At 43.1% G+C, this 13,814-nt stretch overlaps 1 protein-coding gene across 2 annotated transcripts in view; it reads right to left on the minus strand.

Moving 5' to 3' along the window:
* The window catches only part of DLG2 (discs large MAGUK scaffold protein 2), a 2,211,856-nt gene that overhangs the window by 1,742,559 nt on the left and 455,483 nt on the right, over positions 1-13,814 (minus strand). For both annotated transcript variants that reach the window (XM_040339977.1, XM_040339976.1), the window contains exon 3: positions 7,049-7,194. In XM_040339977.1, coding sequence (XP_040195911.1) covers positions 7,049-7,194 — 146 coding nt within the window. The remainder of the gene's footprint in view (positions 1-7,048; positions 7,195-13,814) is intronic.

Below are 13,814 nucleotides of genomic sequence, written 5' to 3' on the forward strand. Positions count from 1 at the left end.
AATGCACACTGGGATATGTACACGGACGGCGCATGCGCCGTTCGTAAAAAACGTCAATCACGTCGGGTCACAAGTAATATACATAAAACACGCCCCCCATCCTCATTTGAATTAGGCGCGCTTAGGCCGGCCACATTTACGCTACGCCGCCGTAAGTTAGTAGGCAAGTACTTTGTGAATACAGTACTTGCCTATCTAACTTACGGGGGCGTAGCGTAAATACGATACACTACGCCGCCTTAAAGTTGCGGCGCTCTACATGAATCTAGCCATCAGTGTTCAGGTCTTGTTGCACCATCAAAGCAGGGATCACAGGTAGACATAGAATGGGATTATTAAGGTGAAACTAAGATTACAAACCATGTGACAATTGAGACTTCCATTCGACATGTTTCGCCAAATTTCATAGCTTCTTCAGGAGTATATGCATCAATCCTGGGGGCAGTCTGCAAAACTGTGGTTTGTAATCATGCTACTATTTAGTTCTAGATAAAGAAGGAGCAAATAGGAACCACATCCCACTACTGAATTGAGAAAATATAGAGAATTTGGGGAACTTTAAAAGGTGCAAGTAAAAACAAAATATGTTAAAAAATATTTGAATATTTATTATACATCATTAAAATGTATTTGACAAAATTAATGGGTTTCAACAAACACATTTTTCGGACTATAAGACGCACGTTTTCCCCCCAGAAATATGAGGCAAAATGTCCCTGCGTCTTATAGTCCGAATATACGGTATTACACTGCCCCACGCCGCCGCTGGCTCCGCCCCTGCCATAGCTCGCATCTCCTCCAGACTTTGCAAACCCCCTGTTCGCCGGGCGATCTTCCGGCTGGCTGGCTCGGGCTGCTCTGTCTTCTGCTAGGTGGAAGAGCAACGTAAGGTAAGGCTGCATTTGTGGCATCTCTCACTCTGCATTTACTATGGTCACTCTGCCTTTACTATGGTCACTCTGCCTTTACTATGGTCACTCTGCCTTTACTATGGTCACTCTGCCTTCACTATGGTCACTCTGCCTTCACTATGGTCACTCTGCCTTCACTATGGTCACTCTGCCTTCACTATGGGCTATGGTCACTCTGCATTTCTTTGACAATGGTCAGACTGCATTCCATGGGCACTGGAAAATATTTTAGTACACCATTTGGTTCAGAATATATTTTTTTATGTTTTCCTCCTCTAAAACCTAGGTGCGTCTTATGGTCAGGTGCGTCTTATGGTCAGGTGCGTCTTATGGACCGAAAAATACGGTATATCACATTTCATGTGACAATTGATGCTTTCACTCTACATGTTTCGCCAAATGTATTACATATGCATCAATCTAAAAAGCAGTAGAAAATTCATAAGAAATCAAACTTTTTTTAAAAATATAAAACAGTTTTATATAAAAAAAAAAGTGATTATCTCTTATAGGTCCTGACCAAGTAGGTTTTGTCAAGGGAAGACAAGCCCATGATAGCACTAGATGGATGATGAATATAATTAACCAACTAGATACAAAAAAAAATGCCTACCCTCCTTCTACCATTAGATGCTAAAAAAGCATTGGTAATACATCTCCAAGACATTAACACAATTTGGATTCAAGGGCTTTATCCACTCGGCCATAGTGTCAATTTACACGCAACCCTCAGCAAAAGTATTTACATCAGGTATATGCCTGAAATCTGCCTGAAATCTGACTTATGCCTAGTACACACGTACAGGATTCCCGGCGGTAAAAAGTCCACCGGGAATTCCGAGGGAACCTGCTCGGTAAGTTTTTTTCCCCTACACACAAAAGCTTTTAACAAAGGAAAACTGACGGGAAAAAGACCGCCAGCAATCTGGGCGGGAAAAAAGAGAGCTGGTTCTTTTTTTTTTCCGGCAGTTTTCCTGTCAGGAAAAATGCGACGGAGCATACACACGGCTGGTTTTCCCGGCCAAAAGCACTCATGGCAGTAACCGGTCGTGTGTATGAGGCATAAGTGCAGACTTCTGTGGAAAACAGTGAGCCAATCACACAAGCAAGAAATTATGTTTCTGGGGGGCATTCTGTACACATTTTGTGTACAGAACACCTCCAGGCAGCCAGATTGCACTGCATTTTTTAGAAAATTACAGCTGCTGCAGATTGAAAGGGAAAGGTAATTTTTAATAACATTCAATTGCAATATAACTTGCGTCGCAATTGTATACACTATATTATTTTTTCTTTCTTTGATATTTTTTTCCCCAGGAAAGTGAAGTTACCCTTTAAGTTAACACTGAAATCCGTCGCAAGTGCAGTGCATTTTGAATGAGGTGTGGGAAATGCACATCGAATGCATGTCCTGGTGTAAACTGGCCCTTAATTCACATTACTGCAGAAAAAAATCATACAAAAAGGCTTTTTTAAGACTGCATTCTAGTGAACTGGGACAACCTACACAGACGTTCCTTCATTACAAACACTCCCTACCATGTACTATACTGCAGACAAAAGCAAAGATTTGGCACTCCCTGAGATTCCTCCTCTCCACTCCAGTCCTAGCCAGCCGAGTCATCAGTGATGGAAATCATCATTCGTTGCGGTCCAATGTGCCTAACCTTAACTCTATTAGTCCAATATTCTACATAAAGAGAAAAGATTCGACATTTTAGAGACATGAAGAAGAGTCGACATAGAGAGACATGAAGAAGAGTCGACATAGAGAGACATGAAGAAGAGTCGACATAGAGAGACATGAAGATTCGACATAGAGAGACATGAAGATTCGACATAGAGAGACATGAAGATTCGACAGAGAGACATGAAGATTCGACATAGAGAGACATGAAGATTCGACATAGAGAGACATGAAGATTCGACATAGAGAGACATGAAGATTCGACATAGAGAGACATGAAGATTCGACATAGAGAGACATGAAGATTCGACATAGAGAGACATGAAGATTCGACATAGAGAGACATGAAGATTCGACATAGAGAGACATGAAGATTTGACATAGAGAGACATGAAGATTCGACATAGAGAGACATGAAGGTTCGACATAGAGAGACATGAAGATTCGACATAGAGAGACATGAAGATTCGACATAGAGAGACATGAAGAGTCAAATCTTCTTTTTTTTTTCTTCTTAGAACATTCGACAGACACCATAAGCCTTTAATGACAGATTCAACCTTAATTTGGATTTTCGGACGAATGCATTTTTTTTACGAAAAACAAAATAAATAAAAACAAATTTCGGGAAAACAAAATTACGAAACAAAATATTTCAGTGTGCACATGTCTAATTCACAACCACCCAAACACCCACCTTCAAAAAGCCTAGATGTAAATGGGATTAACAGCACACATATATCTGAAAATCTAGGGGGAGTACAACTCGGTAAGTCAATAAGGGAGAAGGATCTGGGTGTTCTGGTAGATCATAGATTTAAAAAAAACAGAATGCAATGTCAGTCTTGCACTTCTAGCACAAGCAATATACCTTCTTCGCAAAATCCTGTAGTGACAGAGTGGTCTAAGGACAGAGCCAGGTGCACAGCAGGGGCAGATTATCTGCTTGCCATAGGCCAGTGGTGGTAAATGTTCTTGATATACACTATATTGTCAAAAGTATTGGGACGCCTGCCTTTACATGAATTTTAATGGCATCCCAGTCTTAGGCCGTAAGGTTCAAAATTATAGCTGCAAAGGGTGGACCAGCCCAACAGCTTCAGCTCTTCTGGGAAGGCTGTCCACAAGATTTAGGAGTGTGTCTATGGGAATGTTTGACCATTCTTCCAGAAGCACATTTGTGAGGTCAGGCATTGATGTTGAACGAGAAGGCCTGGCTAGCAGTCTCCGCTCTAATTCATCCCAAAGGTGTTCTATCAGGTTTCTCCACCCCAAACTTGTTCATCCATGTCTTAATGGGCCTTGCTTTGTGCACTGGTGCAAATAATTTGGTGGAAAGGGGATTATGGTGTGGGGTTGTTGTTCAGGGGTTGATTTTGGCCCCTTAGTTCCAGTGAAGGGACCTCTTAAGGGGTCAGCATTCCGAGAAATTTTGACCAATTTTGCTCCCAACTTTGTGGGAACAGTTTGGAGACGGCCCTTTCCTGTTCCAACATGACTGCGCACCAGTGCACACAGCAAGGTCCATAGAGACATGGATGAGCAAGTTTGGTGTGGAGGAACAGGGAATATAGGTTCTCTATCACACTGTGTGATAGACTGTCAATGATTCACACACAGCATTGACCCTTTGTCCCCTGACTTTTTTCCTGCACCCCCACATTAGATGGGCTAGATTCGGACCTGGGTGAGAGCAAATTGAACAATGCTTAATAAGCTGTGTTTGCCATTGTCGACCATGGGTTTAGGTTTGTGAATTATGATGTAGGTTTTCAATTTACCTTTGTGTTTTTGTTGAACTTGGTAGCCTTTTTTCCCCCCTACAGTACATAGTAGGTTAGGTTGAAAAAAGACACAAGTCCATCAAGTCCAACCTATGTGTGCGATTATATGTCAGTATCACATTGTATATCCCTGTATGTTGCGGTCATTCAGGTGCTTATCTAATAGTTTCTTGAAACCATTCATGTCCCTTGCTGAGACCACCGCCTGTGGAAGGGAATTCCATATCCTTGCTGCCCTTAGGCCCCGTACACACGGTCGTTCCAAACCGATGAGAATGGACCGAGGTTCAGTTTCATTGGTCCAAACCGACGGTGTGTAGCGCATCGGTCTGTTTTCCTTCGGTCCAAAATTTTAAAACATGCTTCAAAATCGAAACGATGGATCTCTGACCGATCGGTCCAAACCGATGGTTAGTACAGAAAAGCATTGGTTCAAAACCTGCGCATGTTTAGAATCAAGTCGACACATGCCTGGAAGCATTGAACTTTGTTTTATTCAGCACGCCGTGTGTTTGACGTCACTGCGTTCTGATCCGATCGGTTTTTGGAACGATGGTGTGTACACACATCAGACCAATCAGGCCACTTCAGCGGTGAACCGATGGAAATGGCCCGTCGGACCATTCTTATCGGTTTGGAACGACCGTGTGTACGCGGCCTTACGGTAAAGAACCCTCTACGTAGTTTAAAGGTTAAACCTCTTTTCCTCTAATTTTAATGAGTGGCCACGTGTCTTGTTAAACTCCCTTCCACTAAAAAGTTTCATCCCTATTCTGGGGGCACCAGTATGGTATTTTTTTAAATTGAAATCATATCCCCAAGCGTCTCTTCTCCAGAGAGAATAAGTTCAGTGCTCGCAACCTTTCTTCATAACTAATATCCTACAGACCCTTTATTAGCTTTGTAGCCCTTCTTTGTACTCGCTTCATTTCCAGTACATCCTTCCTGAGGACTGATGTTCAGAACTGGACGGCATACTGCAGGTGCGGCCGGTCCAGAGTCTTGTAGAGCGGAAGAATTATCATTTTATCTCTGGAGTTAATCCCCTTTTTAATGCATGACAATATTCTGTTTGCTTTGTTAGCAGCATCTTGGGCCTATCATCTACTAGGACCCCCAGGTCCTTTTCCTTCCTAGATTCCCCCAGAGGTTCTCCCCCCTTGTGTATAGATTGCATTCATATTTTTGCCACCCAAAAGCATTATTTAATTTTTTTCTACATTTAACCTCATTTGCCATGTAGTTGCCCATCCCATTAATTTGTTCAGATCTTTTTGAAAGGTTTCCACATCCTGCGGAGAAGGTTTTGCCCTGCTTAGCTTAGTATCGTCCGTAAATACAAAGATTGAACTGTTTACCCCATCCTCCATGTCATTTATGAACAAATTAAATTGGATCGGTCCCAGCACAGAACCCTGGGGGACCCCACTACCCACCCCTGACCATTCCGAGTACTCCCCATTTATCACCACTCTCTGAACTCGCCTTGTGGCCAGTTTTAAATCCATTTACTTACCCTATGGTCCATTACAATGGACCTTATTTTGTACAGTAATCGTTTGTGGGGAACTGTGTCAAATGCTTTTGCAAAATCCAGACACATCATGTCTACGGGCCTCCCTTTATCTAGATGGAAACTCACCTCCTCATAGAAGGTTAATAGATTGGTTTGGCAAGAACGATTCTTCATGAATCCATGCTGATTACTGCTAATGATACCGTTATCATTACTAAAATCTTGTATATAGTCCCTTATCATCCCCTCCAAGAGCTTACATACTATTGATGTTAGGCTAACTGGTCTGTAATTCCCAGGGATGTATTTTGGGCCCTTTTTAAATATTGGTGCTACGTTGGCTTTTCTCAAATCAGCTGGTACCATTCCAGTCAGTAGACTGTCAGTAAAAATTAGGAACAATGGTCTTGCAGTTACTTGACTGAGTTCCCTAAGTACCCTCAGGTGCAAGCCATCTGGTCCTGGTGATTTATTAATGTTAAGTTTCCCATGTCTAATTTTAATTATTATGTCCTCTGTTAACCATGGAGGTGCTTCCTGTGATGTGTCATGAGGATAAACACTGCCGTTTTGGTTACTGAAGCCCCCCGATTCCCTTGTGAAGAATACATTTCTCCATCCTTTGTAACCAGATGTCCTTCCTCATTCTTTATGGGGCCAATATGGTCTGTCCTCCCTTTTTTACTGTTTACATACTTAAAGAATTTCTTGGGATTTTTTTGCTGTCCTCCGCTATGTGTCTTTCATGTTCTATCTTAGCTGCCCTAATTGCACCCATACATTTCTTGTTGCATTCTTTATAACGTCTGAATGTTGATGATGATCCCTCAACCTTGTATTTTTTTGAAGGCCTTCTCCTTTGCTTTTATATGCATTTTAACTTTGGAGTTAAGCCATTAAGGACTTTTAATTAAGCCATCCAGGACCTAACTATAAAAATAAAATAAAAGGTGGTGGCGAAGGTGTTGTATGATTTCCAAAACCAAAGAGGGTAGGAACCTGCAATAAAGATCGATAAACTTCTTACAATATATTAAGTGGGCAAGGTTTTTTTCCCCAGAATGAGTCATAGAGTTGCCTAGTTTTTGCCTAGTGAGCTTTTTGTCTTTATTGATGTACACATAACAGACATTGCTAAATCAAAAGCTACCTCTGAGGCTTGCTGTAAGCTCTCCGGACAGCCAGATGAAGAATTGTTCTTCTCCCATAATTCAGCTACATGATTCAGTTCGGAGATTTTTTCTTCATAGTCGATGTGGGAGCTGAGCAACGTGACTTCATAAAACTCCTGTATGTCTGCCAATAAACAGAGGTGAGACATGAATAACCGCAACCGCTGTTATTACACATTGCTGTAAAAAGAACCAGTTATGTTGCCTAATCTATCTATAAAGGCAAACGGCTATTTACAATATCTATATCTGAACTGTTTTACTTTCCAGAAAATTGGTTATAGTGTTTAGCTGGTTAAACAATACAGCTTGATCAATGATCTACCTCCAGGCTGCTAATCATATAATGAAGGGGCATCATCACACTTGGAAAGTCATCACTTTGCCAGCATCTCTTTCATTGCTATGCTGGCCTTACACCTGTAGAATTTTATTTGAACATGTAGACAAGAAAGTATAACACGAATTGCAAAAAAAAGAGGAACAAATGGTACTATAATGGTGTTAAACCCCCTCTCAGAATGATAACCAGTACACAGGCATAGATTAAAAAAATATTTTTATTACAAAATTCTTTAAAAAAAAACAATATTGGCGATATATATATATATATATATATATATATTTTTTTTAAAACCATGGAAAGTTTATACAACTAATGTTCAAACCCAAAGCACCCCTGAAGATAGAGGTCCCTCCTAATGTATGTATACAATATAAATTGTGTTATTGTTTGAAAACCACCATACACATAGGGATTGTACATAAAGTATCACACAAGGAAGGGAAAACTCAACTCAACGTGTTTCGTCTTTGTCAGTAATGTAAACTGGTCTGAATTAATGAAGGGGTTACTTTAAGAGAATCTAAACAGAGATTTCTCTCTGTGCAGCCAGACACCGGACGGGTAAGGATGGTATATGCCATGTGAGCACACAAGCCAGGGAGCTCCACCAAGGGAGCCATGAACACAGCCCCAGGCAGGGGCAAAAAACAGAGTGGTGCTAACACCTCTTAGATAGGTCTCAAAACACTGGCAGGCTTGTTTAATATGTGTATTCCTGTTGGAATGCAGGGACAGGCAGTTGCATCTAATGTCTATAGGTCTTAAATTATCTTTAGTGTAGATTCCTGCCAACAAAGAAAGGTTGCTGCTCAGAAAGGTGTCCTCCAACACAGAACCCCCCCAATTCACCTTGTGGCTGGGGACAAGGGCCTCTTCCCTACGGTTTTGGGGGTGTGGGCGTGACTTAATGTAAACTGGAACCCCCCCCATATGTGCATGAGTATGGGGTACATAGTACCCCTTCTCATTCACCAAACAAAATGTAAAAAGTAAATAAATACACAGTTTTTGACTATTCTATTTAAAAAAACAAAACAAAATGTCCCCCAGAGTATATCAAATGTCATTCATAATGCCTGCCGTTACCACTGACCCAAAGAATAAAAAAAAACAGTTCTGCACCCACCAGCTCCACCGCCTGACAGGGGTGCTAAGGGTGACTAAGGGGTGGTGCGACCCGACGACATCATCAGGTGCTGGGTCAATGATGTCACAAGAGGTGGGCCCACTGGTGACATCGCCCTGTGGCTCCCCCTTTTAGCTGTTTAGGAACTGGCAGACAGCTGAGCTGGAAGACAGCGGGACCCTTTCGTCGGATGCAGAATTATTTTTTTTCGGGTCGGCAGTAGTGGTGTGCATCATGGTTGACGTTGGATCTACTTTGAGGGACATTCATTTATTCTTTTTAATAAAAAACTTGTCTCTGTGTTTTTATTTATTTTTGACACTTTGTTTGGTGAATGAGTAGGGGCACAATGTACAGATTCCGATAAGCCCCCTGCCTACAGACCTCTACAATCACTGGCCAGGGTCTTGGGGAAGAGGCCCGAGTCCACATCAACATGGGAAAAAGGTGCTTCGGGGTGCATGTGGCCCTGTATGGCTCATGAGTGGGGGGTGCTCGTTCGTTCGTCCCCTCTGCATGCTCGGATAAAGGTCTAGTATGGATCTTAGGGGGAGGGCACACAATTTTTTTTTTGGGCGTGGGGGCATTTCTATTTTGACGCTGTTTTTAAAAAAACAAAAAAGAATGCTATTCTGAATAAACAATGTTAAAAATACAAACGATCGCCGAGATTCCAAAAATGAATTGTTCCTTTGACGCAATATTTGACCAATTTGTTTTCGGAATTCGGTTTGTATCTTCGCCATTCATTTTGTATTCATAAATCAGAATAGCTGGTTGTTAAGGAGTGGGTGGCCGCTGGCATTCTTAACAACCATGACTCATGTGCTGTCCGCGGGATTCTTAGCTGACATCAGAATGCAAACAAAACAAATGCCGAGTTAAAAAAAAATCCCCAATTCATACCAGCCCCCTTGGGACTGGTGTGGATTTTAAGAGGAACTCTAGAAAAAACGGCGTGGGGTCCCCTCCAAAACCTATACCAGACCCTTATCTGAACATGCAGCCCAATAGAACAAGAAAGAGGGGAGATGAGCGAGCAGACCCCCATCCTGAACCATACCAGGCCACATGCCCTCAACATGAGGGGTGATTTGGATCAAGGGGTGCTCTGCCCCACCCCCAAAGCACCTTATCCCCATATTGATGAGGACAAGGGCCTCTACCCCACCCCTACTCATTCTCCCTTTTCTGTCCTGCTGGGCTGCATGCTCGGATAAGGGTCAGGTGGCAGGCGGACACCGAGTATGTGGGACCCACGTACGCACTCCCACCGGCGTGCAGTGGGCGTGCGCATGCCCACACTATCTATTGCATGAAACAACGTGCAGGTACATTGTTGTGTGCAATAGAGCAACCCTGCCGCAGTATATATGCAGTGGGAGGGCTTTAAATGGTTAATTTTTGTGTGGGGTTCCCCTTAAAATCCATACCAGACCTTAAGGGCCAATGCTGTTTTTTTCAGCATTTTTCATTGACAGTATTCCTTTGTTTACATTCATCTGTCAGTGGGGAAGCCCGCTGACAGCTGATGAGTCATCAGTTGTCAAGGATGCGGCTGCTGGCTTCCCGGCCCGCTCCTTAACAACTAACTATTTTTCATACAGAATTTTAATCGGTCAATCAATTTTTTGACCTATCCAAATTGGAATCACTCTGAAAATGTGGAATTTGTTAGAAAACAAATATACAAAAAAAAATGAAATGAATTTCAACCAAATTCTTTACTATTTAATTAGAAGATTTGGATATTTCCGAATTCCCGAATAACCCAAAAATGTTCAGAATTTATATCCAGACCAAAACGAATTGCACATGTCTAATGATGTGCACTAGTCTTTCTACTAATATCAATGATGGGAAACTGTTTCCTCCACCTTCTGACATTTCAACAAAATGCTACAGATGAAAGGGCAGTAAATGGGGCCGTGCTACAACCGTGAGCCAACCAATTGGCTTGAAGTTACGGGGCAGTCCTGCATAGTAAACTTGCCATTCAGGAACAAGCAAAAAAAAAAAGAAAAAAAGAAACATGCATTAGGAGGCGGCAGTATCAGCTTCTGAACACCTGCTACCCTTTTTTCACCATTCTCTGAATAGTGATCCACCAATAGGCGAGCACCAAAGTAGTAGGATCAGAGCTGCTTATAGGCTAATGGTATGCTGGCTGATTGGGAGAAGTGGGTATTGCATCGCACAAATTCCTCCAGTCATTACAATTCGTGCATTATTGTCATTGTTTTAGCTGATGGAGGGTAGTTGGAAAGCTCCTTTAATTATTTCTACAACCAGCCAGCATGTGAAGTCTTTTAGATTGTGAGGAGGCGATAATTTAGAGGTTATATCTCTAGAAATACAAAATGTACCAGGAGATCACTTGAATTCTTAAGTGTGTGTGGGATGTACATATGCACAAAGATTATATGCATAATAAAGTACTGAACAACTATTACTTAGGAGAAGAAATGATCTCCAGAATAAAGGTGATTCATAAATTTGACAATCTGAATGGAATAAAATGTTTTATAAAATGGTCAGCATGGTGGCTGTGGGCGGTTGACGGTGACTAACGAGGACACCACAGTGATTTTGGGCCAGTCTAGTAGCCATGGAGATGCAGCAACGTGGTTGAGAGTTTAGCAATCGTCTTGTGAAATTGGAGTCTTTGGTTTTAAACCCACTGGGGGCACAATGGCCCGGATTCACAAAGCACTTACACCGACGTAGAACAAAATAGGCCAGCGTAAGTGTAAATGTGCGCCGTCGTATATGTGCGCCGGACCCACAAACTGAGATGTGCCAAAAAATAGGCTTTATCCCGCCAACGTAACTTGCCTCCGCCGGCGTAACGTGGGCGCACATTTAGGCTGGACGCATGTGGCGCTCCTATTGATTTGCGATTCAAATATGCAAATGAGGGAAATACGGCGATTCAAGAACGTACGTGCGCCCGGACGCAGGCTACGCGGTGTGCGCGTAAGTTGAACGTCTGGTGTAAAGTTATGCCCCATAAAGGAGGTGTAACCCAGCAGCAGATATGCAAAGGTCTGCACCAGGGAACTCAAGCCGGCGTATTTTACGTTGTTTACGTTGGACGTGTGTCTGGCTGGGCGTAGGTTACGTTCACGCCGTAGGCAGTGATCCGGCGTAGTTTAGGCAGTTGTTTCGACGTGGTTGTGAGCATGCGCAGAGGGATGCGTCCACGTCCCGGCGCATGAGCAGTTCGTGATACGTATCTGTCTGGCGCTCGGCCCATCATTTGCATGGGGTCACACCTCATTTGCATGGCTCACGCCCACTTCCACCTACGCCGGCGTACGCCTTCGAAACCCAGCACAGTTTTGGGAGCACTGGCTTTGTGAATTCCATGCTTGCCTCTCTGCGCTGCGTTGGCGAAGCGTATATTATTTGCGCTACGGCGGCGTAATGTGCGCCCGCTCTCTGTGAATCTGGGCCAAAATGTATTTGGGTTTCTGTCCAAAAGCCAACCTACTTGAATAAAACATTCTTAAATGGGGTGATTATTGCAAACAAGTGGGTCTTTTTAAAGGTAGCAAACACAATCTTATAAAGCTCTCCATTGCACCTGGTAGCCAGCAAAGTGAGGACACCTTGACAACTGCAGGTTACAAGAGATATAGGACTCCCCTTATCGGTGGAGGCTAGTCTAGCTTTCAGAAGTCACAAGGCTGAAATTGATCCAGGAGAAGCCATGGGATATCTTTTTTTTTTTTTTTTTCAAGCATAGTCACTGCATATTAGTTGATCAGGCTCAAATAACAGCAATTCCAACCTACCACCTTTCCTATGTGAATGTTAATTTACAGGGTGAAATAGGGGCTAGACATGTGCAATTTGTTTAGTTCCAAATTAGTTTTTTAGCGAATTTAGACAAATTTGTAAATTCTGAAATATCCAAATGTTTCCGAATATTCGTAAATTCAAAATTTTGGAAATTCAGAAATTCGTAAATTGAGAAATTTGGAAATTTGGTACTTTGAAAACTCGAAATTTCGGAAAGCAGGGTCAAAACTAGCCAGATCACACATGATCAATACAGAGCAGATATCAGCTGGGACAAGCAGGAGCACACAAGGTAACAATGCTATCACGAGCACTGGTGGTATGCCGATACAGGTGATTTAAAGGTGAGCTGGCCAATCACTGTTGTTTCCCAGGCAAAGGCTGTGTCATATGAGTTTTGCTGGGTCTTAAAGGGATCCTAGCACTGACAGTGGAGGAGCGCAAGGTCTCTAACATCAACCACCTTCGTGATGTCATCATGGAGGAGAGGAAGAGGACTCCAGTGGCAACCTGTGAAGCTCTGGTGACCTCCATGTCCAAGAGGGTTATGGCAGTGCTGGAAAATAAATAATGGTGGTCACACAAATTGACATTTTGGGCCCAATTAGGACATTTTCAATTAGGGGTGTACTCACTTTTGTTGCCAGCGGTTTAGACATTCATGGCTGTGTGTTGAGTTATTTTGAGTGGACAGCAAATGTACACTGTTATACAATTACTACTTTACATTGTAGCAAAGTGTAATTTCTTCATTGTTGTCACTTGTCACATGAAAAAATATAATAAAAAAAAAGTACAAAAATTTGATCGCTGCTTATATCGACTGTACTACAGGGGGGCTTGGTAAACACACGTATACCAAGCCCACCCAAGCCACAACTTCACCCCCTTCCGCACAGCCCCCCCTCAGCCTGACAGCTCACAGAGATCAGTACAGGGAGAAGCTGTAGGCAGTGGGAAGGAAGGAGGGATGCTGCTCGGAGCGGCCATGGATCGAGGTGCACGTGCATTACGGGGGAGCGATCTAAGTGATGGGGGGACACATCTGGGTCCCCCATGCCCCAGGCAGCACCTAAAGCCAGCAGGAGTGAAAGAGGAGGGATGCCCGCTAATAAGGGTAGCTGCGGGGAGCGGGTTTTCAGGGGGGGTCGGATCGGGTGGAGGGGGGTAATCAGTGCTGGGGACTAAGAAGGGGGGTGAAGGGCATTGGAAAGGAAGGTGGGGAAAGGAGTTTAAGGTGGAAGGGAGTGGCGGGGGGGTGGAGAGGCTGGGGACAGGGAAGCAGCGGCATGGGTGGGGGGGTGGTCACATTTAGGGTTAATAACTCTGATCAGCGGGTTGTAATCCATTGATCAGAGTTATAGAATTGTTCAGCAGAGTTGCTGAACAATTATCATATAAGCTTATGGTCATTGAAGTGACCAAGGGCCTAATCCTCAAAAACCCGGCGCAACGTAACTTTTTCCAT

This window comes from Rana temporaria, chromosome 2 (genome assembly GCF_905171775.1).
Source record: "Rana temporaria chromosome 2, aRanTem1.1, whole genome shotgun sequence".
NCBI classification, from domain to species: Eukaryota; Metazoa; Chordata; class Amphibia; order Anura; family Ranidae; genus Rana; species Rana temporaria.